We start from the raw sequence: 27,396 nt of genomic DNA, 5'->3' as shown, positions 1-27,396 counted from the left end.
AGAACAAAAGATTTTGGGTGGCCTTGCCACTTGTTTTTGTTTCTGTTTAATATCATCATGTAACAACAAAATTGTGTAAAAGCCTTATTCCTGCTTTCCTTGAGATATAATCATAAACCATTGTTATCAAGAGCCAGCTTTAGCGCTTTTAAGTGCTACAACACATTCTTTAACATCTAGTAATATAAACTTGGCATAACAGCTGTAAAAATGTCTTTAAACCTAATTGGAGATATGTGTTAGCAATATAGTACAGAGATTTCATATTCTTTGTGTAGTGGTCAAGGCTTCTTTTAACTCCTTGAGGAAAATGAAGCTCCTAGGAGCAGTTTGTAAGGATTAATTGATTTATCTCTTTGCTTCTAGATTTAAGTATTGAAGCAAGAATAAAATTGGCTTCTTATACAGAGAACCAGAGAGGCAACTGTATTTTTTTTTAAGAGCTGAATTTGTGTTACTTCAGTGACAAAGGGTGATCAGTGTTTTTTGTACTTTACACCTGTGTTTCTTTTACTGGCTGCCCCATTGTCAACAATACTGTTTACTATCACCCAAGAGTGGTTATCTGTTTTCCTATTTTGAGTGCGGGTTGAGTCAGTTATGACCACTGTACCATAAATATTTCTAAGTTATGGCTTACTTTAGACAAGTTATTCATAGACACTTCCCAGTATCACAGTGTCCCAGTAGACACTTGTATCTAGTGTCTTCCCAGTATCACAGTGTCCCAGTAGACACTTCCCAGTATCTAGACACTTCCCAGTATCACAGTGTCCCAGTAGACACTTCCCAGTATCACAAAGTTATTGTCACTTCCTTGGAGTTGGTTATATAGCAGGATTTGATCTGAAGGAATGAGGGATCCCTGGGTGGCGCAGTGGTTTAGCGCCTGCCTTGGGCCCAGGGCACGATCCTGGAGACCCGGGATCAAATCCCACATCGGGCTCCCGGTGCATGGAGCCTGCTTCTCTCTCTCTCTCTCTCTCTGTGTGTGTGACTATCATAAATAAAAAAAAAAAAAAAAAAAAAAAAAAATGAAGGAATGAGAGTCATAGTTCCAGGACTAGGGTCCAATGGTAGAAGGAACATTCCATTCTGTCGTGGTTCAGGGGGCAGTTCTTATTTCTGCCTTTCAAGGAGTTTCTTGCTTCCTCCGCTTTCCCCCTAACACCCAAAATATACATGTTTGTGTCTATACATACATTTAGCAGAGGGATTTGCAAAGGAGAAGACTCCTATTATTATTATTTTTTAATCTTTCTGAAGTTGCCAGTGTTGCTGGTGACTAACCTGTTAATGTATTCACCTTGAGTTGCCTCATTGGCTATTGGTGCTCTCCCTCCACCTTTCTCCCTCTCCTCTCATTTACCTTATGAACCATTACTGTAAGTATCATCTCTTGAGGCACCTCTCCCACCACCTTGTGTATGGAGAAGTGGTTAATTATGCTTTAAGAAAATAAGCATTATCAAATTTAAGGAGGTGAAGAGTGTTAGTTTTCTAGTTCCTGCTTTATTTATTTCATCTATCTTCCTTATTCATAGGTTTCTTTTCATATTACCTCCTCCTCTACCCTGTCATGTTTTGTTTCTCTATTTTTCACCTTTCGGTTCTTAATTCTATTTCAGCATTCTGTCTGTAGCTTTCCAGGATGGGTTCTAATCTGAAATAAGAGTTAAGTTGTAAGAATAGGCAATTAAGCTCTCTTTTTTTAAAATTTTTTTAAAGATTTTATTCATTTATTCATGAGAGAGAGAGAGAGAGAGAGGCAAAGACACAGGCAGAGGGAGAAGCAGGCTCCACACAGGGAGCCCTATGTGGGACTCGATCCCAGGTCTCCAGGATCATGCCCCGGGCTGAAGGCGGTGCCAAACCGCTGAGCCACCCAGGCTGCCCTTAAGCTCTCTTTGGGTGTTATTCTGTATGTTAGTAAATTGAACACCAATAAAAAAAAATAATTAAAAAAATATAAAAAAAAAATAAATTGACAAAGATTAAAAAGCTTAAAAAAAAAATAACTTAATGTGTAATGATTTAATACTTGAGTGGGTATTGTGGTAATAATCTATAAGCTTTTTGTGATAGAATTATGTGCTAAATAAAAATGCTTGTGGCATAAATCAAGTTGACTTTGTTAGACTGTGATGATTCAATATGCATTTTAATTTCTCTTAATTTTAAAAGCTTTGAGGTTAAGTGTAAAGTCTTAAACATTTCTTTTTAATCTATGATGGTGTGAAAGATCTTAAGAGCTACTTATTTATGTATCTTTTTTACTTGTTTCCTAAATTTATGTTCGTCTAAAATAACATTTGTTCTTACCTGAGTTTTGGAGGAATAGCCTTCAGAACATCTGTCACTGCTTAAAATGGTGGTCTTTGGCTCAAAGTTGCTGGAGAGTCTGAGACTGCAAAGTGATAGGATTGGATCTTAGCAGTTGGGCGAGTCCTTTCCCCAGTGGCAAATGAAGGGTAGCACACTACTCAAGAAGGCACTTCTGGAGGAAAAGTTATATTTTGAGTACAAAAATGATTAGTTCTTGAATCCTTGTGACTTCTTACTCTGTTGCTAAAACAAAGAACAGCATTTTAACAGAAGGAATAGAAGATTAAGTATTGTCATGGATTATATCTAGTATGAGCAGTTGACAAATTTTTTTTTTTTTAAGATTTTATTTATTCATTCATGAGAGACACACACAGAGAGAGGCAGAGACACAGGCAGAGGGAGAAGCAGGCTCCATGCAGGGAGCCCCACGTGGGACTCATCCCAGGTCTCCAGGGTCACACCCTGGGCTGAAGGTGGTGCTAAACCGCTGAGCCACCCGGGCTGCCCAACAAAAAATGTTTTAAGTGGAGTATTTTTCCTTTTTCAAGTAACATTTACATGATTAAATATGGAATGAAACGACAGCTGATAGATACCTCAGAATATGTTTGGGAAGCTGGGTTTCCTGAAGATATGAGGCTTAGTTATTTTAGCCTGGGGATTTTGCCTGGGGAAAAATGTATGTGCCTCAACAGCTGAAGGGCTATTCAGGAAGAAACAAAGTAAAATGGCATCTATTTTAACACGTAATTTTGATATTTCATACTTAATCTTATCTTTGGCAGAAATGTCAAAATATACTAGCTGCAAACCACCTCTGAAGTCATATCTACACTACCAAATTGAACTGAGTAGGTAAAGTCCTCAAGAATCAAATAGTTTTCCATGGGGAGAAGAGGGTCCTTTCTAGGTAATTCTCTGGAGGGAATGCTCTATGGAATCAAAATGAAGATATGGTATATTTCAAACAGAGGAACATACAGCCTAAAAAAACTGCTATGGGGAGGGCAGGAAGCAGTTTGTAAAATTGGTTTATCATACACATAACTATGCATTATTTTGTGTCATTTTCTACCTCCGTGTATTTCCACCTAAATTTAAAATAACACTTTCCTCCATTTGTGTTTAGTTTTTATTTGTTTTAACTTTAACCGCATCTCAAATTGAACTGCTCATGCTAGAAATGACACTGCAGTTCGCTCCATTATTTCCTTCTCTGCCATCCCTCAGAGGTTAAATTATTCTTGCTGTACAAGTTACTATTTGAGTTAAAATCAAGTTCTTACTAATGGAATAGCTAGATTTCTATTTTATATAAATGCTTTTATTTTATTTACCCTCGAGTGGAAGCCTACCCCTTGAAGGAATTAAAATGGTGAAGCCTAGACCACCATTTATCCTGTCACTACATGGCTGTTGTTTATTGTTTTTTAATCAAAAATCAAGTTTCTTTAATGACTTGGAAGATACATTACATTTTGTCAAAGTGTAAGAATTTATGAAGAATAAAGAGCCTCTGGAATCCCCAAAAGATCAAGAAGGGGATGTGTATAATTTTGCTGTTTAACACATATATAAGCATTAATATTTATTATTGGATTTAGTATTTTGTATTTTCACTTCCATCAACATATATTATAGTATATTATTTAGAGACCATTAAACAGCTCAGGATTTACTCACAGAAAAGAAAATTTTAGGTTTTTTTGGTTTTTTTTTTTTTTTTTTTTTTGCTCTTTTATTTGAATTTTCCCCGGGTTGTTTGATAAAGAGCAAACAAATTTGTTCAAGATGAGGGCATTTACCTTGAATATAACCCTGTCTGGTATATGGAAGTAATCCAAAGAACTGACAAGTTGCTGAATGGTCACCATCATCTGTTAACATAATGCACAGACTGTTAATGCGAAGGTAACAGAGGTAACCTTGACAGTGAAAATCAGTGCCATATGCAGATATGGCCCTTGATATTTAATTTTTACTTAATTATTAGAGTGCACATAAAGCATATCAGGTTGGTTGGCTTAAGTAATAGTGTTAGTTTCCTAACATTTAAAATTCATAGAACTGTTAGATAAATGCACTTTTGTTTGACTGGAGGATTCATTTTTTATTAAAATAGCCATTAAAAAACAAAAAGCCAAAATACAACATTTCTAGAAACTCATTTTTTTCAAAGAACGCTTGATCAGTAGGAAGTATTTCCCTAGCTAAATTGGTAGCCTCACGCTCTTTTAAAAAGCATTATTTGGAATACTTTAAAAAAGTACTTTTTCCCCATACATGTCAGATTGTGCCTTTTCTTTGCAACCTTTGTAAGGGGAAATTTTATCAAAGAACAAGACCACTGTATTTAATTCAGTGAAGTGAATTATACTTTCAAACATCTATTTATGATGTTTTAAAGATGATCTTGTCATGTATACATATCTTTTTAGTGGAATATACCCCTTGGCTTTTCCTTATTTGATAGGCGTTATGGCTTGGAAAGAAAACCACACTTAGAGTAAATCAAAGACTCCAGGAACTGAGCAGCATTAAAATAAATCACGCATTTCATATATGCAAACAGTAAAAAGCATACAAATGGGCCTGCTTTTTTTTTTAAGTTTTCAATGATAATTTAAGATTAAGAAATAATTTTGCCATGTCTTTTGTGATTCTCTACTCTTTTGGCCGATTGTAGTGATCCATACACTTTCCTTATGAAGGGCGTCAGTGCATCAGTGTACACAAAGTCTTATGCTTTGTGGGAACCTTAGAATATGCGTGGATTGAAATATAAAAAAACCTACGTTTCAAGAAAACATTGGTATTGGATTTTCCTCCCACCTTTGTCCCCTTAAGGAAATAGTGATGACAGCCATTCAGATCTTCCCCACACCTCTGTTGTATAGATGGAAAAAACACTTTAGACAACCGATGACCAAGCAGTTAGCTTTACCAACCTGAGCTTTGGTATTTGAAATTTGGTTTTCAGTCTCATTTCCTGCCTACTGCAGCAATATGGCCTTTAGACAACTGGACTTTCAAAAGTTAAAAGGCAATAAGTCAATCCCCTGGAAACGATGCAGAAACGTAGATTCAAATCGTAAATAAGGAAATGCATTGAGTACATTAAACAGACATAGAAAAATGGATTTCTGTCTTTTGTAGTAAGGTAATTGGGCACCACTGCTTGGCAGGAGCTGGTGCTATTGAGCTGGCTGTAGCTGCCACAGGTTGATAGGCAGGTGAGCCGGCAGCTTCCACCAGGATCTGCACGGGAGGCCTACCTAATATGCTGTCTGCCCTAAGGGCCTATGGGAACACAGTTGGATTATTATGTTAATGCATGAGCCTGCTGCCCTCTTCCTATCCCAGCTGGGTTCCCTGTTGTTAGGAACTGCTTTGCACTGACAGTGGAGTAATATGCTTCATGATTGAAAGGGCAAAGGGGCTTGGAGGGAAAAAAAAAAAAAGAATAGGCCTGTACAGATATGTAAATGAGGGAAGGAAATCCGTAGGAAGATTGCACTCTATAGAGAGAAAGTTTATTAGAAAGTTCTTTTTCTCTCATAGCACTCTGTAAAACCACTCATTTCCTAATTAATTTCTGGGCTTGCTTTTCCTTCCTAACACTGCTATAGAGAACATGGCAATGTTTTCTAAAACAGGCACTTAGGTTGATTTATTTTCAACTGAGATGCTCTATTGGTATCCAGGTGGAGTGCTCACAGTAGTGCATTTTTTTGCACCTTCTTTACTAATACTCATCCTTCACTTATTCCACTGTATTTTATAGGAAAGTTTTTTGTTTTTGTTTTATTTCTTTTTTTTAGGCGCTAAAAGATTTATATTTTGTGTTGATGTCACTTTTAGTTTCCTTTATTTTTGATACAGCTTTGGAAAACTGCAAAAATCCATCTTTGGGAGTGGGTGGTAGGAGGTATTTTCTTGGGTTTATGAGTTAGGTATGAGTGGTGGTTCAAATTGCAGTAGCATTTTGTTTTCAGCTGAAGTTTTTTGTTTGTTTTATTCAGCTGTTTTTAATGTTGACACCATATCATAGTGAAAAGAGTGTTGGCTTTCATGTCCACATGTCTGTACAAATTCTGGCTCTACTAATAGTTATCTAATTTTGGATAAATTACTTTACCTCTCATCTACGTCAGCTGTAAAATGGGTGTAATACGAATTTCAAATGAGAAGATAATGAATAGAAATCATTTTGTCTAACAGAGTAGTCATAAATGCTCACCATAATAATGATATTTAATTGCTTTTATAACAATTATAATTTTCAACTATCAGACCATTATTTTAATATGTATGGCTGTATACTTTCAATGGATTGAAGATTTTGTCTTTTCCTCTAGATTTTTTTTTTTTTACCAACCCTCAACAAATGAGAATGACTTTAGCTTCAACCAGATTTGAGACAAAAATATTCAGATAGACATTATTTAAACTAAAGGGTTAATGTTAGCATATGTTCTTAAACAATTAGTTTTATAATAAGCCATATTTCAAATGCTTAAAAAATTGAATGGAAAAGAAAATCTAGTTGGCCAATATTCTAGACAGCTTCTGGAAATACTTTTAGTGGATGCCAAATTTGGAAAATTTATTTGTATGTTACACGTACAGATATTCCTGTATATGTAACTGTGTCTAACATGTTTGTTTATTTAAACTAATTAAAAGGGACAGTGTATAGTTGGGAATTATTTTAATATATCTCTTGTTTGTGTTTTTTTACTTAATTATGTTAAGATAATGTGTGCACAGTACCTGGCACATTGAGAAATTGAGAAATGATGGTCATTGTTAATTAGTGTCAATGAGTGTTTCATATCCACAGCCCAGCCTGCATTAAATAATGCTTTGCAGATTTAAAAGGAAGAACTTCAAGAGTTTCTTAAGGTTAGCAAATATATAAAGTTTGGTATAGGATAGGATTCATAGGCTAGTAAGATGGTTACCATATATATACCAAAAGAATTCACATGATTTAAAAATGACCCACTAATCATTTTAATACTCCATTGAAAGCTTTGTGTTAAAGTGTGAGGTAGATACCATGTGCTATATTAGAAAAGAGACTCCCTTCTGAAAAGCAATTGTGCATTTAACCTTACATATACAGAATATAGGAAGAAGGAACCAATTCTGTCTAAGCAATTCTTTGTAGTTACAGCAAAATTCTTTTATAACATGTTTTCATATTACCTATTTAGTTGGTTACCTATATGGAGTGTTGGGGGGGTATGTAGATATGTGTGTATATTTATATATATGCCTGAATATATATGTGAACACATGAATATATACATATTTCTGTATATCTATAGCTATATATAATGTGTGCATTATATAAAATCTCAGAATCTGATGTACACCTAGAAATATATCAAGAGAAGCTCTAGTCAACTACATTCTTTAATAATGGGATTTTAAATAATGCATTAAGTTTGAGCAATAGTTGTTAAATTGTTGAGGCTTTCAAGAAAGGGCATTAGAGGAAGCAATAAGACCATGAGATAGGTAGAGAATAGTCAAAGGAGTATGCTTTTTTTTTTTTTTTAATTTCCTTTTTAATCAACCAACAGTGCAGGCTGCTTCACTGCCTGTTGTCAGAATACAGTTATACATCTGGCCCTAATACAGGCATTGCACAGTGAAAGAAGTCCATCACAGAGTAAATAATAAACTCTGTTTTAAACGAAGTCTACTCTGAAGAAAATCTGTGTAGTCCATTCAGCTTAAATAAACGTTTGTCCAATGCTAGGTTTCCTTTAAAATAGCTGTGGATTTGATACATCCAATAGTCCCTTTAGGTTAAGTATTACTAAGGACAAAAGTCACATTTTATATCCAAAAAAAAAAAAAAAAAAAAAGAAAGAAAAAAACCCAACCCAGTTCTTTAAACACAGTAGGAATTCCTCAAATGCTCATTGACTGAATAATTGGGTCCACGTAATAATGTAATCTAATAGCATAATCAGATTTAAGTCTGTAGATCCCAGGGTACCTTGTTTTCTCTTGCCTTTACTTAGTACTGCTCTCAAAAAAAGCTGTCTTTTGGCAGCTTTGTGAAGCTGACTGACTTTCCTTCTCCCACCTCTCTGACACCAGTGATAACTTATGCCTCTCCTGACCACCTTCCCACCTCCACGAACCCATCACACCTCTTTATACCCTCCCCACACTGTTACTCTGAAAGGCCAGAGTTGGAAAAATGATGACTGGGTTGAGATGTGCTTTATGGAAAAGAAGCAAATGTTTTGCCAGAAGGGTAGTTGGTTTCTGTCCTGCTGAAAGCCATTGGCCTCTCTAGTGACTATGTTGTTGCTCTAGTTGTGTTCCCCATTCACCCTTTGCTTTTCAGGAAATTTTATGCACACCCTGAATGATTCTTTTATTCCAAACACCATCCTAAACTAGAATTGTTAGGACCCACTCCTCTGTTCTCCCCTCGCACCCCATAAGACTTCTTTCACCTTCTTTCAAGTTTTTTTTCCTCAAAGATGGTAAAAAAAAATTTTCTTTGTTGACTTTTTTCTTGGGTCTTACAAATCCCTAAATATCAACAAAGAATTTTATGTAACGGGTTATGATTCTAAGATTACCATTGAGTTATATTATTAAAAAAGTGCATTTTTAAAAAGGTTTGCTTTACATCCCCAGATCCATCCTTCGTCTTCTTCTCACCTTAAAATGATTATTTGGCTCTATTTTTCCAAATTTACCAGAAATTTTATCTCTATTTCTGGATCCCTAATTTGGCAAGGCATTGATTAATGGTTCTCACCACCTAGTACTATAATATTGATGACAATACAGTTAATGATAGCTAATATTTATTATGTACTTACTATGCTAATGATTTATATAGTCTCATTTAATTCTCACAAATTCTTACAAGTAGATACTAATTTTACAGCCATTTTTGAGACAAGGAAGCAGGCTTTTTTTTTTTTTTTTTAATTTTACTTACTTATTCATGAGAGACACACACAGAGAGAGAGAGAGAGAGAGAGGCAGAGCCTTAGGCAGAGGAAGAAGCAGGCTCCCTGCAGGGAGCCTGATGCGGGACTCATGTCAGGACCCCAGGATCACGACCTGAGAGCCAAAGGCAGACGCTCAACCGCTGAGCCACCCAGGCATCCTGGAAGCAGCCTTAATATGGTTAAAGTTGTGGAGCTGGATTCAGAACTACGTAAGCTAAATGTAGCGCCCTCTAGTGCCTACATATCTTACGGCTGTTTTAGGTGGTAAACCACACTGAAATACAGCCTTCCTTTCCCAAACACCTCCCTCCAATCTTTGGGTTGTGTTCCTATCTATCCTTGTGTAAGAGGTTGTGTCTCATTAGACATACTGCTGTCACATAGATCAAGGAGGATGGATCATGGATAAATAAGAGAAAAACCATGCTAACAAGTTTTTTTTTTTTTTAATTCTGTTTTTCAAGGCTGAGTGGGTAGGCAGCTTTGTAACTTGGTATTATCTCGTATTGACAGTCTCAAAGGAAAAAGTAAGAGCCAGCATAACTAGTCCTTCTTTTACTAGTAAAATTTGATATGAGAATGGTGTGAATAGTGAATAGTTATCAAGAAGCTGACATATTAAGGGCATGAAAGGCAGAACTGGAATTTGCATTAGTTTCCTTAAAAATAAGTTCTTGGAACTAACAGTCTAGTATGTGCACAGACCTTGAAGATCCAATAATAAAGTTACTTGCAGTTATAAAATACAGTTGACCTTTATACTATGATGTGGGTGTTAATGGCACTGATGTCCTTATAGTCAAAAACCTCTGTAAAACTTTTTCCTAATAGCCTATTGTTGAATGGAAGCCTTAATGATAACACAAATAGTTGATTCACACATATTTTGTGTGTTACACATATTATATACTGTATTCTTACAATACCCAACTTTCTCTTAATTTTTTTTTTTGTTATTTCTAGGCTATGCAGTTCATCTGTGCATTTTTCGAATTGTTGCAAATCTCCAAAAAATTTTCCCTTATATTTATGGAAAAAAATCCATCTATAAGTGGAATCATGCAGTTTCAAAACCATGTTGTTCAAGGATCAACTGAAAATAAGTCGTAGGGATGTAACGTACAGCATGGTGACTATAGGTGTTGTTGTTGTTGTTTTTTTTTTGCATGGTGACTATAGTCAGTAATAAATATATTACCTATTTGAAAGTTTTTGGGAGAGAACATCTTAAAAGTTCTCATCACAAGAAAAGACGTTTGTGTAACTTCATATGTTGACAGATGGTAATTAGACAATGTGGTGGTTATTTTGCCATGTATACAAATATTGAATCAATATGTTGTATACCTGAAACTAATATAGTATTATATATCAATTATGCTTCAATTTTAAAAAAAGGAAAGTCACCAGAAGGAAATAGGACATAAATTAATAAACCAGATCTTTTCTTCATGATAAAGCCTGTCATGACTACCAGACACTGAGTGGAAAGACAGTGAGGTAAACCTGGCTTTCAACAAGCCTATGGATTTGCAGAAAGAGCTCTGAGAGCAACAAGAATGAAACTTCTTGAAACATTCTATTCAAGCTTGCACCAGAGATGAAGGTATCTTCTTGGGCTACTGAAATCCCAGCAGCCTGTCTGAGAGGATTATAGTAGTTAAATGGACAATTGAAGACAGCTGCTTTTTCCTAGGCTTTCCTCTTGAGCCTCACATTTTTTACCATCCTTTTACAAGAGCATGGGTTTAAGAGTTCTGATTTTACCCCTGTTCATTTCCTTATTTCTCTCAACCACTTACCTTCCTGAGGCTTATTTTTCATATCTGTAAAATGGAGTAACACTTACCTCATGGGGTTATTTTAAGAATTAAGTGAAATAACACCTGCTGTCTCATATAGAAGATGCTTAATAAATGTCACTTTTTTCTTCTGCTTGTGAAGTGATATTTTGACAGAAAAATAAAGTAAAAGAAGTTAAATCACTTTATTAGTAATTCCTAAGTCAGAAAAAGAGTTTTTATCTCTTGCTCTTGTAGAATTGTATGCATTGTCTCACATTTATGACCCTGTGAAGGGGTGCCTGGATGGCTTAGGTAGTTATGAATCTGCCTTCGGCTCAGGTCCTTATCTCAGGGTTCTGGGATTGAGCCCCATGACAGCTCCCCACTCAGCAGGGAATCTGCTTCTCCCTCTCCCTCTGCCTGATGCTCCCCCTGCTTGTGTTTTTTCTCTTTCTCTCTCTCTCTCCCTCCCTCTCTTCCTCTGTCAAATAAATACATAAAATATAAAAAGAAAAAAAAACCCTTTGAATTACTAATCTTGAGGAAAAAATGAAATTCAGTTTAGTTAATAATACTTCTTGGAAGGCAGTTTTTAAACTGTGATGAAGCTAGGTTAAATGGGAGCCAAGTGGGGCCATTTCCAAGGGTTTTGGAGGTGAAGCAATTTGTTTTTGTACTTGTATCACTGCTTTTACTCTTTTTAATCTCATTTCTAGTCCCTTAGGTTCCATAATAAAGTCTTCAGTACTATACATTTTTATTAAACATCTTTTTGGACCCCAATTTGCATTTCAGATAATATAACAAAATGTATGTGTTTCAAGTATTCACTGCATAATTGTGATTAGAACATGTAATCCCTCAAAAGATGTTAATTGCAATTTAAATTCACGCTGAATTTAATTAAGTGAGTTGGGGATTAGAAAGTAGATGTAAGGAGTAGTTAAGGGAATACAGTTTTAAAAAGCATCCCTATTTTTTCTAAAAAAAAATGTAAACCTCTTTCAACTTTAAAATTAGAAAGATGAGGGAAATACAGAGGAGAAGAGGAGGAAGCAGGTTAAAGGATAGATTAGAAAAATCTTAAAACTATGCTCACAATTGAGATCCAGAATTTAAGCTAATTGTGGTTAAAGAAGGAGGGATGGTTTGAATATCCTTCTCATTTATATTCTTAAAGAGTTTTCCAGTAGACATTAACTCACTTGGTGTCTGATCAAGACTTCAGTTGAACAGGAATCTTTAAGAACTGCAGAAAATGATTAGAAAGGAGATAGCAACAGAGGTTTTTCAATCCAGCTGTTTTGTTGTACATCAATCTTCCATACAATGTGCTGACAAAGGAATTTTACATATAATTATGTAATAGGCACTTTGTGTATAGACAATTCAGATTTAAGTAGCGCCTTTCTATGATAACCTCACTATATTAATGGAAATAACAGGTAGTGTTGGAAAAAAACAAATGCCTTATTTTTTCCTAATTTATAAAGAATATAAAACTTGAGATTTATAGTCTTAAAAATGTATAGGCAGTCATATCTCTCAGTGATTGAGAGCATGCGGTGTTTAAACTAATTATTTGATATTGAATCCGAAAACAGTTTTCAAAAGGCTAGTACTGGAATAACATTGTACTTCATTTTATTTTATTATATTATTATTTTTAAAGATTTTATTTATTTGAGAAAGAGAGAGAGAGCACATGAATGGGAGCAGGGGCACAGGGAGATAAGCAGACTCCTCACTGAGTAGGGAGCCTGATGTGGGGCTCTATCCCAGGACCCTGAGATCATGACCTGAGGCCGAGATCAGAGTCAGGTAGATGCTCAACCAGATGAGCCACCCAGGTGCCCTGTGCTTCATTTTATTTTTAAATTTTTCTAGGAACACAGTTTAAATCAAGAATCCCCCCACCCTTTTTTAAGATTTTATTTATTTATTTGAAAGAGAGAGAGAGAACACAAACAGAGGGGAGAGGGAGAAGCAGGCTCCCCACTGAGCTCGACTGGGGCTTGATCTCAGGACCCTGGGATCATGACCTGAGCTGGGGGCAGACGCTGAACCCATTGAGTCACCACCCAGGCGCCCCTCAAGAATCCCTTTTAATGTGACCTAAACATAGTTTTAAGTGCAAGGATATTATTTTTATTTTTCAGTAATTTCTTTATTTTTACATGTGTCTAGAAGTGGAAAAATTACTTCATTAACTTGTTTTGAATGAGTCCTACCATGAATGAGATGCACAAAACAGTGCATATGCATGTGTGTGTTAGTTACACATACTAGCTACCTGATATTTTATTGGACTCAGAGGCATAACTTTTTAAGAAACAAATTTCAAAGTCTTTTAAAATGTTCTCTTAATAAGAAATGTTTGAAGTGAAAATTCAGATGGAAAGCTCGGTCTTTGTTTCCTAAGAAGTGAGTGTCCTAAAGAAAAAAATCATGAATCTGGCTATCCATCTGGAACAGAGTCTTTCACTTTATCTATGCTATGGCAAGGAGTAGCACAGGAAATACATTTTTTTTTAAATTTTTTTTATTTATTTATGATAGTCACATCAGAGAGAGAGAGAGAGAGAGAGGCAGAGACACAGGCAGAGGGAGAAGCAGGCAGGCTCCATGCACCGGGAGCCCGACGTGGGATTCGATCCCAGGTCTCCAGGATCGCGCCCTGGGCCAAAGGCAGGTGCTAAACCGCTGCACCACCCAGGGATCCCAATACATTTTTTTTTAAGTGAGTATAACAAACACTTTTTAAAAGGAAATAAAAGCTCTGTTTTTACCTATGACACTGCAGCTTCAAGTATGTAAATCCTTATCCATTTTTACTTACAACCTAAAATCATTCCACATAAATGTCTTCATTTATTTGTAATTTAAATTCCCTAAAATGACTACTTTGATAATGGCTGTTATGGGTGCTTTTTCTAATAACATAAAATTACTGTTATTCTCAACAAAGTGACTTTTTTTTCTTTTGGGTTAGGTTCACATTATCACATAAACATAATTTTTGACTAAGAGCTTATCAAGGAAAAGGCTTACCATTCATTTGCTGTGGCATCTCCTAGTAACATACAATATTACAAAATGGCTAGGAAACGTTATCTTCTTGTATTGTTTACAATTTTTTTAGTATCTTATTTTTTTTTATTATAAAGGTAGTATGTGTTCCTAGTGATCTAGAAAATGTAGTTAAATAAAACTAATACCATAATCCCCCTAGTCAGATAATGATATTAATATTTTATGTATATCTCCCAGATATTTTTTGTACATATGTTTAATAAAATGAGATCATATAATGCATACTGTTTTGTAATCCTATTTACCCACTTAGCAATTCGTGATCATTTCTCCATAGCGCTCTAAAACACTGTTTCTAAGGACTATTAACTATTCTCATGTGTGGATATGCAGCGTTTTGTTTCAGTCCTTGATAATTTTGGCTATTAAAAAAATAATGTTATAATGAAAATCCTTTTAACTAAATTTTTTCTCGGATCTGTATTATTTTCTTAGATAATTTTTTTTAATGGAATTGCTGGGTCATGGTGTGTGTTTGGACATTTGTAAGGCTTTGCTGCTTACTGCAACACTTCCTGCAAGATTATAAGAGATGCAGAGGCATCTTTTCCCTGAACTCTCATCTATCACACAAATTACTACTTTTCAAAATCTTTGCTCATTTGATAGTTTCCTCCTTTACACTACTTTGGTTTTCTCAGTGTGCAAGTCACTCCATGCTGTAAAGATGGAGAGTCCACGTAACATTTTATAGAAATGTGTATTTAATACATATTTTTATTTCATCCTTCTCCTCACTGCCCAATTTCTTTGCTCATATTTTAGAGTAAAATACTGATGACAACATTTAAAAAGTTGCTCTGTTTCTTTAATTTACTTCAACCAAAAGACATACACATTGTAGTCGCTGGAAGTGTTGTTTAACTAGACCCCTAACCGTGTTATAAATGGTGCCTGTGGAAGGATCTGGGGACAAGACCTTTAAACTTTTTTTTTTTAATCACATCTTAAGATCTGTGAGAATCTGAACTTATATAAGAATGTTTGGGCTGCTGTTATTACAGTGAAACCTTCTGAGAGTATCTTCTCAGGTAATTTTTTTAGAGAAAGTCACTTACAGATATAAAACGTTTGACCAGAAGAAAGCCTCAGGTTGTCAGAGTTACTTATACACCATTGTTCAGCTGGGCCTCTTTATTAAATCATGTCTTGGCAGTCCATTAGTTGTGGTGCTACAGCTATTGCATGGCCCACTAAGCTAATATACCTTCAATCACTAACAGAAGGATAACCTTAATAAAAATTTGAAGTCGATTTAGTGCTCCACTGCTTGCTGACTAGTGTTTTACATTTTAGTGTGTCTATACAATTTCCATTCCATGTATTTTTGATATTCATATATATCTTATCTACATAATATATTGGAATCAAATAAAGATTAACGGCCTAGAGAAGGAAGAGCATTTGGAAGTTCTTGTAATCCTGTCTCGCCACTGCGGGAAATTGTGTGATCTTGAGCAAGTCACATCCTACATTGGGCTTGTGTCCAACCATTTTATGTTTTAACTTCAACTCTGCCATTGTAGGAAAAAAGAATTGCTCTGTTCTGCCCTCCATAAAAACTTGAGTAACTAGAATCATAAAAGAGCAGGTCCACGTTATTCAATGGTAAATGATACAAGAGAAAGCTCATTTAAAATCAATTTGCTTTGAAAGAATTAACATTTACTAGTAATTACTGAAAAATATGTTTAGCTTTTATTTTGAAAAAATGAAACTAAATGATGAAAACAAATGTATGATTCATTTAACAAAATTTGGGTTATATTATAATTCTGTACTGATTCTTGGCATATTGTTTTAGAAGGTAGGGATCAAGATAATTTTCTCGAAAAATGTTAAGATGACATGATGTCACATCTTTTCATCCTGTTTATTTTGCTACACAATCATAAAGATACAAATTTGCAAAAAAAAAGTGGAGGTTTTGTAAATTTTTCCAATGCTCTCATTTCAAGAAATAGTCTAATTACCCTCCTTTTAAGCACCGGTCCTGTCATTTATTTTTTTCTTACTTGTCATTAACTTTGTGCTTAATTTCACCGACTTAATGAAATCCTGCATCTTCTGTAAGACTCACAATTATATTTAGCAACCTATTTATGTTCTATTTGTGATGTATTGTCAGGTTTAAAATACCGTGCAATCAGTGAGAGTCAACCAACCAAAGCAGAGATAGATATTATTGTGAAGTAGTTAGAGTGTGAGTGTGGGAAGAGAAAATATCTTCTGTGGGAACCCTTTTAGAAATGGTAAGTTCATTAGGGAACCTTTTCCTGCTGTTTGTTTCCATGTACAATCTAAATTCTTCAGGGATTTGGAATGAATACCAGTGTAATGAAGGCTTGCTGGGCCTTACTTTATAAGGTCCTTTGTATGGTTGTAGGATACCTAGAGGTTTTATATCTCATTTAATACTCAGAAAATTTTGTGAATTGGATATTGTTATTCCATATAAAATGAAGACACTGAGATTTTTAAAAATATTTTTAAATTTATTTATTTATTTAACCATTTATTTGACTGAGAAAGAGTATAAACAGGCAGAGGGAGAGGGAGAAGCAGACTCCCCACTGGGCAGGGAACCTGATGCGGGGCTCAATCCCAGTACCCTGGGATCATGACCTGAGCCAAAGGTAGACACTCATCCAGCTGAGCCACACAGGTGCCCTTGAGGTTTTTTTTTTTTTTTAAGATTTATTTATTTATTCATGATAGACATAGAGAGAGAGAGAGAGTGAGAGAGAGAGAGAGGCTCAGAGACACAGGCAGAGGGAGAAGCAGGCTCCATGCCGGGAGCCCGACATGGGACTCGATCCCAGGACTCCAGGATGGCGCCCTGGGCCAAAGGCAGGCGCCAAACCGCTGAGCCACCCAGGGATCCCCAATGATTTTAAATTAAAATGTTTTCTTTAATATGAAATCTTTATCATCTTTAAATAAGTATGAAAGAAGAGTGTCTTTTTTGAATGTCAGATCAACCCATAGTCTTTAAGTATCCCCATTACGTTATTGTTGAAAATAATGATTTAAAAGACATTTTTACAAATTACAAGCAGAGCTCTGAAGCTTCAGCTTTCATAGGTAATAAGTAGTAACAGTAACTCAGTGGTTTTAATTATATTTCTATTAGGTAAAGGCATACTACTAATATTTATTTATTGAAATTTTCTGTATAAACCTTAAAACCAAGTAATGGAAAAGTTAAACCATAATGTCATATAGTTATATTTTTCATTTTTTTGTTTACTTTTTAAATTTTTAAAGGTTTTAAAAGTCAGGTTGATGGATGTATAATTCACAGACAGTAAAATTCACCCTTTTAAAGTATATAGTATGATTCATTTTGGAATATATGTAAAGTCAAAACATTGGCATCATGCCAAAAAATTATTTTATGCCTCTTTTTCCTTCTCCTATCTTCAGTCTCTGATAACCAGTGATCTGAATTCCGTCTGTATAGTTTTGTCTTCTTGAGGATATTATATTATTGGACTCATATAGTATGTAGTTTTTTGTATCTGGCTGCATTTATTTAGCATAATGTTTTTGAGATGCACCCATATTGTTACATATACCAATACTTCATTACTTTTTATTGCTGAGTAGTATTCTATTGCATGGATGTATCATAATGTGTAAATCCATTCACCATTTGATGGACATTTGGATAGTTTCCAGTTTGAGGCTGTTATAAATAAAGCTGCTCTTAACATTTCAGTACACATTCTTGTATGAACATACAAGATTCATACAAGATGAATATCCAAGAGTGGGATGGCTGGATCACTTGTAAGTATAGGTGGAATGTTAAAAGAAACTGCTAATTTTTTTTCCCCCAGTGGTTGTATCATTTTGGATCCATCCAAGCAATATATGAGAGTTCTATTTGGTCCATATCCTCACTAGCACTGAACTATCAGTTTTTTATTATTATTATTTTTTAAAAATTTTAGCTCTTCTAGTAGATATATAGTGGTATCTTATTATTTTAATTTACATTTCTCTAATAACTAATGATGTTGAGTATCTTTTCATGCATTGATTTGCTATGCATAGCTCTTCTTTAGTGAAATGTCTGTTCACATCTTTTAGCCTGTTTTTTATTGTATTGTCTTATTTAGTTGTAAGAATTTTTTAAAAATATATTTGCAAAACATATATCTGAAAAAGATATATGTATGTAACATAGTTTTTCAATTTGTGGCTTGCTTTTTCATTTTCTTAACAATGTCTTTGAAGGAAAGAAGTTTTAAATTGTAATGAAGACCAATTTATCATTTTTAAATTTTAAAGTTACAATTTTTGTATCCTATCTGATAAATGCTGTCCTCAACCAAAGTCATGAAGATTTTCTTCATATTCTCTTCTAATAGTTTTATAGATTTAGCTCTTATATGTAGCTCTATGATCTATTCCAACTTATGTTTTATGTATGGTGTGAGGTAAGAATTAAAGTTCTGCTTTGTTTTGTTTTAGAGATGTCAGTACCACTTTTACCAAAAAGATTATTTTCTCCCCATTAAATTACTGTGCACCCTTGTCAAAAATCAATGTATCATAACTATATGGATCTGTTTCTGGACTATTTTCTTTCATTGATTTATACATCTGTCATTAGGCTAGTACCACACTGTTAATTAGTGTAGCTTTATATTAAGTGTTGAAATCAAGTAATATGTTAACAGTATTCTCATCCTTTAAATATCTGAAGGATGAAGGATCTCAAGATGTCACTTCTTTCCTGATATTGGTCATTTCTATCTTTTCTTTTCCTCCTAGAGCAGAAATGGACACACTATGGCTTGCAGGCTAAGTCAGTCTTGCTGCATGTATAGTAAGTGAATTAAGAATGGTTTGTATATATATATGTATATATATATATATATATATTTTTTTTTTTTTGAGAGAGAGAGAGAGCGTGCACACATGCAAGCAGGGAGGGGCAGAGAGAGAGAGATAGAATCTTAAGCAGACTCCACACCCAGTGCAGAACCTTCTCTCAGGACCCTGAGATCTTGACCTGAGTGGAAATTAAGAGTTGGATGCCTCACTGACTGAGCCACCTAAGTGTCCCTCTACATTTTTTTATCAGGTAGAAAAAAATAACAAAAAGAGTAAAATTTCATGAAACATGAAAATTAAATGAAAATAAAAATTTAGTGTCCATGCATAAAATTTTATTGGGATACAACCACATTCATTCACTTATGTATTATCTATGGCTGCTTTTGTTCTATAATAGTAGAGTTAAGGATTTGTGATCATATGGGCTACAATGCCTAAAATATTTATTATGTTGCTCTAGTATAGTAAAAATATATATCTAATCTTTGTCCTAGTTTCTTGGCTCAGAGTTTCAAAAACCCTTGAAATTTCCTGAGTGATTATAGAGTGTTTTGTTATGCTAATTAGATGACTCTTGATGGGCTCCTAGATTAATTTAGGATATGGGCTGGTCACCAGAAAGACCAATCATGTGACTTGAGTGCTGGAACAGCCACTCCACCTCCAGGGAAGGAGAGGGAGCTGGACATGGAGTTCAATCACTTGGTTAATGATTTAATCAATTATGCCTATAATGAAACCCCAATTATAAACTATGGACACTGAAGCTCACTGATGCTTCCTGGTTGGTGAACATATTCATCTACTGGGAGAGTGATGCACCCTGACTCCACGGGGATAGAGCACAGAAGTTCCCAGACCTCCCTCTTTGTGTATTGCTCATAATCAAAGTGTAATCTTAACTATAGCTTTCAGTGAGGTCAGGTCAGTGAGCTGTTTTATTGAATTATTGAACCCAAAAGGGTCTTGGGAACTCCTAAATTTATAGCCTGTTGGTTAGGAGTGCTGGTGGCCTGGGGATTCCTAGAGTACAGCTGCCCTCTGAAGTGATGGCAGTCTTGTGGAGGACTGAGCTTTGAACTTGTGGGGTCTATGCTGTGCTAACTCCAGGGTTAGCATCAGAATTCTATTGCAGAATATTCAGTTGGTTTAGACTAGTTGGGTTGAAATAGAACAGTAGCCCTTTACAGAGAAGGCTTTCCAATTCCTTTTCTAAGGCTTTATCATCAGTTTTACTGATTTTTTTTCCCAAAGAACCAGCTTTTGATTTCATTGATCTCTGTTGCCTTTATCATTTTTTATTTCATTCATTTCTGCTCATATTTTTACTTAATTTCTTTCCTGTACTTATTTTGTGTTTAATTTGTCCTTCTTTTTCTCATCTTTTTCCTTTTTTTTTTTTTAGAGTAGGCTCCTACTTAAAATTGGGACTTGAACTCATGACCCTGAGATCAAGACCTGGACTGAGATCGAGAGTCAGATACTCAATCTACTGATTCAGCTAGGTGCCCTTCTCATTCTTATACTTTGGGAATTATGCCATCCCTTCCTATCTTGGTGTTCAGTGACATCATGTTTGCAGCTTGAAATTAGCCATGGTGGGGAGTATTTACAGCTCAAAAATCAGCGAATGTTATAAACTGATGTTCCTCCCCTCATCCTGAGAGCCAGTTATTAAACATTTACCAGCATACTACTTGTAACAGCAATAACACAGCTCTTTTTGAATCTTCTCAGGAGACCTAACATAAAAAGATGATCTCAAATGAAAAGTTAATTCAGAAAAAGAAAGGACTTGATAGTGAGAAAATTTTTAAAATCTAGAATTTTAAAAGAGATTATGCAATCTTTGATCTTGAAGATATGAAGAATAGGATAGGGGGGTTCATTTTGTTACTGATTTCAGTGTAATCCTTTTTGAGGAAAAGTGCCTTGATTAGATGATCTGCAAAAGTCCATTTCCGTTCTGTGAATCTATGGTAAGTTATTTCCCAGAAGATGGTAGGAAAGCTGTTTTATTGCTAATGAAAAGCTGATGAGAGAGTTATTGCTGAGGGATTGATCCATTGTCCTCTTAAGAAGCTCTGAGATTCCCAGACCTAATGGATGGAAAAGAGCAGAAATAACAGAGGTAGGTAGCTAGGGTCTAAAATTTGTAAGAAACACTAGATGATTTGACATAGGTTGTCACTTATGTTTTGTGGATGCCCTTCTAAAAAAAGTGGTAAGGGAATTCTTAGCCAGTTTCTCTCTTGGTGTGCTGAGAGCTTAGTTCATGGATTGGCATTAAGGAGAGCTTCCATTAATTGATCAGAAAAGTGCTCGTTGTCCATCACTAGGAGGTATTGAAAAAGTCCACTTTAAAGGAAATTTTAGTAGTTAATTTCTGTGCTTCCATAACTCTGATCCCATTGATTTTATTGTGTTATAGCCATTATGATGTCTAGCCTCATACTATGAGCAGATACTCTGGCATTCATTTTTGTACTCTCAGTGCTTAGTGTAAGAAGCTAATAAATTTCTGTTGAATAAATAAATAATTAAAGGAGCACTTATTTTATTCCTTCTTGACAGGACATAAAAAATCCAAAAGATAAGAACAATTAAACTTCAGGTCATTGAGAATTTGGCATTTTTAAAAAAGATACAATGTTAAGTAGTGTGGAATATTTCGAGTAGGTTTTATTCAGCTTCATCTTAGAAATTCACAAGTGCTTAATAAGGTATTAATAAATGATATGTATTTTCAATTTAATAGTTGATAATCTGAATTACAACCACAGTCTGTTCCTGAGTATTCAGTGTTAACAAGTAAGTCGAGGTAGTTTTTTTCTTGGTATTATCTTCAATTTCTTTCAATTTTTAGTCAGACATTGAGCCCCTCATAATGTGCACAGCATTAAGATTTCCCTAAAGATAAAAGAATGTTTGTTGTACTTAATATATTATTTATTGTGTGTATTTTTCTAAAACATATATAATCAGTGCAAAAACCTTGAAAATCAAGGAAAAAATCACAAAGAAAAAAAAATTGATAACCGTTACCCCAACATAACCACTATTGGTGTTTTAGTTTATGCCCTTTTATATTACATATTTATAAATATCTGTTAAGAATAACATATAAAATAGACAGTGTGGGTATAATAGAGAGGGTACAAGGAACATCTGTGGATGAGTTCTATTCTGGCTTTGCCACTAGCCAATATGACCTTGGGAAAGATGCTTTTATCTCTCTAGAGTTCTATTTCTTCACATATAAAGGGATTGTCATAGTATCTAAGGGCCCTTACCAGTTGAAAATTCTGATTTCATTGAAATTGAACACCTTTGAAGACTGAGATTTCAGGAGGATGAAATTGCAAGTGTTCTACTAAGTCTATATTCATCTCAGTTACGAGGAAGGTTTAAAAAATCTTGAATTAGTATAAATATTTCCTGTTAAGATCAGTAGGTTTTGTCAGTATGAAACAGTTATACTTAAAGTGTAACATATTTCTCTTGGAGCAAGAATCACGATCTCAACTGATGAAGTTACTTGAGCTAATAAATATGTTTTTAGGAAATGTTAAAGTAATCCTCGTTAGCCTTTAACTATGTTACAAGAAATGAGAAATTCAGGATCACCACTATTTTAAGTATGTGCTATTTTATCAAAAAAGCATACCAAGAAGAAAATCAAAGCCATGCTACTTGATTCTTTGTACACCTCAAGAAAATTGATTTTGTCTTCCCTCCTCCATGCCATGCGTATGGTGAAAATGGTAGGTTGCTATGCAAGAGCTATTGGATATTACGCAGCAAAGCTTTAAAAGTGTTAAAAGGTGTCTGTTTTGTCTTAGAAGGATCAGTTTTCATATTAAACAATTTTTGTTGGACAGTTAAGGTGTCCTTTTACCATTTTGTAGATGGATTTTTTTGTATGCATTTTAACGGTTATTTAAGAGTCCCCATGTGCTTAGAAAGGAATCTGAATATATGTGCCTTTTTTTAAAAGCCTCAGCACAATGTGGGTTATTCCATCAATACCATCAAATGACTGGGAGCTGTAGTCGGAACAATATGTAAAAATACAGCTTGTGAAAGATTTCCTTTATTAACTGTCATCATCCGCAGAATATATGTTCAAATAAACGTTGTGTAATAACTAAATTTGAGATTAATAGGCCCCTTAAGAAACAGCGAAGTCATTCAGAATAGTCAGTGAAAAATAGGCTGTAAGACTGTAACATGCACATATTGTCCTGCTTACATGCTCTCTCTGGTGTCATTCCCATTTATCACTGTCGACGGGCTCTGTTCTCATTAAAACACTCTTGCACAAAAGCAACTTAATTTTCTTAAGAGGAGAGGACACCTGATTCAATTTAGCACCCAGAAACGGTAACTTGAATATATTTTTTCCTTGCCTGAATTGAGATGAATAGTTACAAACAAGAATAGCCACCCCCCATTCACCTCAAGATTAAGGATATTAAATAATTTTTTCCACTGGTAGCAAGAAATGAACCTGTAGAAGCAGGCAAGAAACGTAGCTGACTCTGAGAAAAGCAGCTGGATGTATTTACTAGCACCTTGCATCTATATGAACTTATGTTCATTCCTGTAATGTTTTTAAACAAAGAGTTAAAGTGGTCCTTAAAATGGTGCATTTAAAGGTTCATGTTCTAAAAGTAATCTTTCTTTAAATTGGGGAATGCCTTGTAGTAGTTCTGTAGTCTTCATCTGTACTTGTTTGTTGACAAAAAAAATATTCAGCAATGATTGTAAAATAATGTTCTACTTTTTTGTCACTGCTGCTTTAAAAGTGCAATTAACATAAATAATAGAATAAAATGAAGAGTGCCCCTTTAATGTTGAACATGGTGTATAAACTCACATTTTAACTGATGTCCCATGTATTTACTTTTCTGTGGTATGGTTCAATAGTATTTAAATATTTAATATAGAAATATATAACTCATATTTTACTTGTTAGTAGATTTATACAGTGAAAATAGTGGTAATTAGGTAGTATTAAAATGCTTTAGCAAGTAAGGTGCTTCTCAAGAAGCCAATTATATAACTGGCCTTTAAAGAAAATGGAATAAACTTTTCTAAAATCCCTTTTTTTTTTTTTTTTTTTTGGCATTTCCATAGCATATAGCAACTTGGAAAATACCAGTAAGTCAAAAGAAAATATTTTATGTTTCTGTATTTAATAGAAGACCAAGGATTGGAATTCAATCTTTGATGTCTGTGTTTTTTCAAACTGAACCTATGCTTTGAAAGGAAATAAATATTAAATGAAAATTTAAATTTTGGTAAAAATTTAAATAAAAATTGAAAATTGAAAACTATTATATTCTCCTTGTGAATCAGAGGCTGGAGTGACATAAATTTAAATAGTTGAAGAACTTTTCCAGGGTAAGAATGCAGCTTTGATTCACTACTAATAGTCAATTTTCTTTTCCTTTTTTTTTTTTTCAATAATGTCTTATGCTATCTGCAATGGGAACAAGAGATTATGCTAAATAAAACTTATGCCTACTCAAACATATCTTAAAGAAGCATTTTTTTATTTATCTAACCTGCCTGATTAGCCCTTTCTTATTTTCTGCCTCATTTCGGAACATGATTGTATCAGGCTTCAAGTAATAGAAAAATCAGACTAAAAGTAGCTTAAACAAGCAGAGACTTATTTTCTCATATACCAAGATGCCTGGAGGTGGGGGTTGCTGGCATTTGTTCTGTGGTTCAATGATATTAGAGTGGCTATCTCTGTACTGCTACCGGCCTTTCTCTTCTGGATGCCAATAGCTTTCACTGCTGTAGGCAGGAGGAACGGAAGAAGGGCAGTGCCAGAAACTCACCTCCCTAACCCTCACCATCAAGCATATATCAATTTATATCTCAGGGGCCAGAAGTCTGTTGCATGGCAATACTAGCTTTTCCTTTTTCATTTGTACTTTTTGTGTCTTATTTTAAAAATTGTCTCCTTTTTTTGAAGGCCTAAAAATAGTCTCATTTGTTTCTAGAAGTTTTCAAGTGTTACTTTCCAACTCTAGGCGTTGAATTCAAACTAGGATGTTCTTTTTAAAAATGATTTATTTATTTATCTTGAGAGAGAGAAGAGGGTGAGAGCACAGGGTGGGGAGGGGCAGAGGCAGAGGGAGAGAGAGAATTTCAAGTGGACTTCCTGCTGAGCACAGAACCTGATGCAGGGCTGAATCCCAGAACCCTGAGATCATGACCTAAGCTGAAATAAAGAGTCGGACGCTTAACCAACTGAGCTACCCAGGTGCCCCACTAGTATTTCTTTTTTACTGTATTATGAAATACTCAGTTTCTTCTTCTTTCCTAACTGCTTCATAACAGTGCTGTTGTTATATACAGCTTTCTCACATTTGTAATTTTCTATTGTAAACTTCTGTTCAGTAGAGGTTGTTTTATCTGGAAATCCACTGTGTTCTGGATTGTTGAAGGGACCCTAAAGTGAAGTTTTGCATTTGCTTCTTTCAGGACCTCAGGAATTCTCTTGGTCTTTGGTTCTTTTCGTCTTTTGTTTTCTTGATTTAGTCGTTAGTTCAGGATTCTGAATCACAGAGGTAGTGTCAGTTCAGACCTGTGCCCACCCTTGATGTAACTGGCTTTATGTTACTTTCTTGATTTTGTAAGTAGAGTTTTCTAGGGTTCTGCTCTGCTTGCTGCTGATGACTCACTTCCGTGGCACAGGGCATGAGTCTGTTGTCCAGGAGCGTGTAGCACCATCTCACCTGCTTTACCATCCTGCCTTTGCTCTGTGTCTAGGACCTGGCTTTTCTTGTTTTCTTTTAGCCCAATTTTACAATTAAAATATTGTTTTGTTACTGTAATCTCTTTATTGAGTGGTGTGAATTTAATGATTATGTACATGAAATGCCATCCTACATAACTCCATTTCCCCATCTCTCCTCTCTCCTTTGACAGCATCATTGGTTTTTCTAGTCACCTTTAGTTGCAAAAATTGTAAATTATGTAGTAAATAGGATTGATTTTTTGTATTTAATTTAATTTAGGGCAATCTAGTGTAAAACTCCAGATTCCCTTCTTTCCCAATTTAGGCCTAATCTGTGTTTTAAAATTTTTATTTTAAAGATTTATTTGTTTGAGAGAAGAGGTCTGGGGTTGGAGGGGCAGAGGACAAGAGAGAGAGAGAATCTTAAGCAGACTCCACGCCAAGTGCAAAGCCTGACTCGGTGCTCAGTCTCATGCATCTGAGATCACAACCTGAGCCGAAACCAGGAGTCAAACACTTCACAGACTATACCACCCAGGCGCCCCTAACCTGATTTTAAAACATTGAACACTATACTTTTTCCCTTAATGAATGTACATATATATGATAAAATAGGCAGGACCAGTGGGGAAGAGGGCATGGTCTGTTTCACTTTTTTTTTAACCTCCTTTTTTTTTTTTTTTTTTTTAACCTTCTCACCTTCCGTACTTCTGGCCTTTTTAGAGTCAGGGTGAATTTAGAACTAGTGCATTACAGGGTTAGGGAGTCTTACCATACTGGTGCTGATGAAATCCAGCCCTCAGTGCCTTGGGTCATGGCAGACACCCACGAACTATGTCTTTTTGCTGGACAGGTTAAGGGAGGGAGTTCTTCAGAGTATATACTTCCAGCCCCTGCCCCTAAGCATATTCCCCTCAGCCTCTTATTGCTGGACCCTTCACCCTGGAAGTCTGTTTCTTTGGTTCCCTCAAGATGAATTAAGTATGATGGCATTCCGCTGAGGCATGTACCCAGCCCAAGTGGTATTGACAGGGCCTCGCCCCATCACAGAACTGAAGTATGCTTTGCCCAGCTGGTTACTGTCTCTCTTCCTACTGCTGTGGTCTGTTCTAGGCAGCCTCCCCACCTTTGCTGTTTCCAGTCCTCAAGCAAGTGCTATTTCTGGTTCATTACACAGTCTTCTTATCCCCGCCCCCTCCCTAGTTCTAGGGAATATACCATGATGTACTGTGATGTTTCAGAGAAGTCTCACAGAGTGCACTCTGCTCCTTTGCAGCCTAGTGAGTGCTCTCTCCCCTCAGTAAGCATCTGGCACAGGGCAGCAGTGCCATTCTTGCTTCCTTGCAATTTCTCCTATGTCCATTGTTGGTTCTTTTGTCTATATTGGCCCTATCCTCAACTTGACAGGGGTGGTGAGAGGAGGTCAGGTTTCTCCTCTAAGGGACGAGGAAAAGTCCAAAGACCTTCTACTCCTGGAAATGTCCTTTTATCAATACTTTCTAGAATTTCCCGTCTTTTCTTCTATAGCCTGCATGTGAAATGGTCTCTGGCCTAGTTTTTCATGTTTTTTTTTTTTTTTTTTTGTCATTACTGT

At 35.3% G+C, this 27,396-nt stretch overlaps 1 protein-coding gene across 22 annotated transcripts in view; it reads left to right on the top strand.

The window, feature by feature from the left end:
* SLC10A7 (solute carrier family 10 member 7) overlaps positions 1-27,396 on the top strand; it is a 248,533-nt gene that overhangs the window by 47,481 nt on the left and 173,656 nt on the right. For 4 of the 22 annotated variants that reach the window (XR_012006083.1, XR_012006081.1, XR_012006082.1 and 1 more), the window contains exon 5: positions 18,980-19,034. The exons of 16 other annotated variants lie outside the window; for them this stretch is intronic. Coding sequence is in view for 2 of the 6 variants with exons in the window: in XM_072773524.1 (XP_072629625.1) it covers positions 18,980-19,034 (55 nt within the window). In the remaining 4 variants the exon portion in view is untranslated. The remainder of the gene's footprint in view (positions 1-18,979; positions 19,035-27,396) is intronic. 2 more of the 22 variants (XR_012006084.1, XM_072773525.1) reach the window with 1 other exon arrangement.

This window comes from Canis lupus, chromosome 13 (assembly GCF_048164855.1).
Source record: "Canis lupus baileyi chromosome 13, mCanLup2.hap1, whole genome shotgun sequence".
NCBI classification, from domain to species: Eukaryota; Metazoa; Chordata; class Mammalia; order Carnivora; family Canidae; genus Canis; species Canis lupus.
This window is presented reverse-complemented; position numbering and strand designations above follow the sequence as displayed.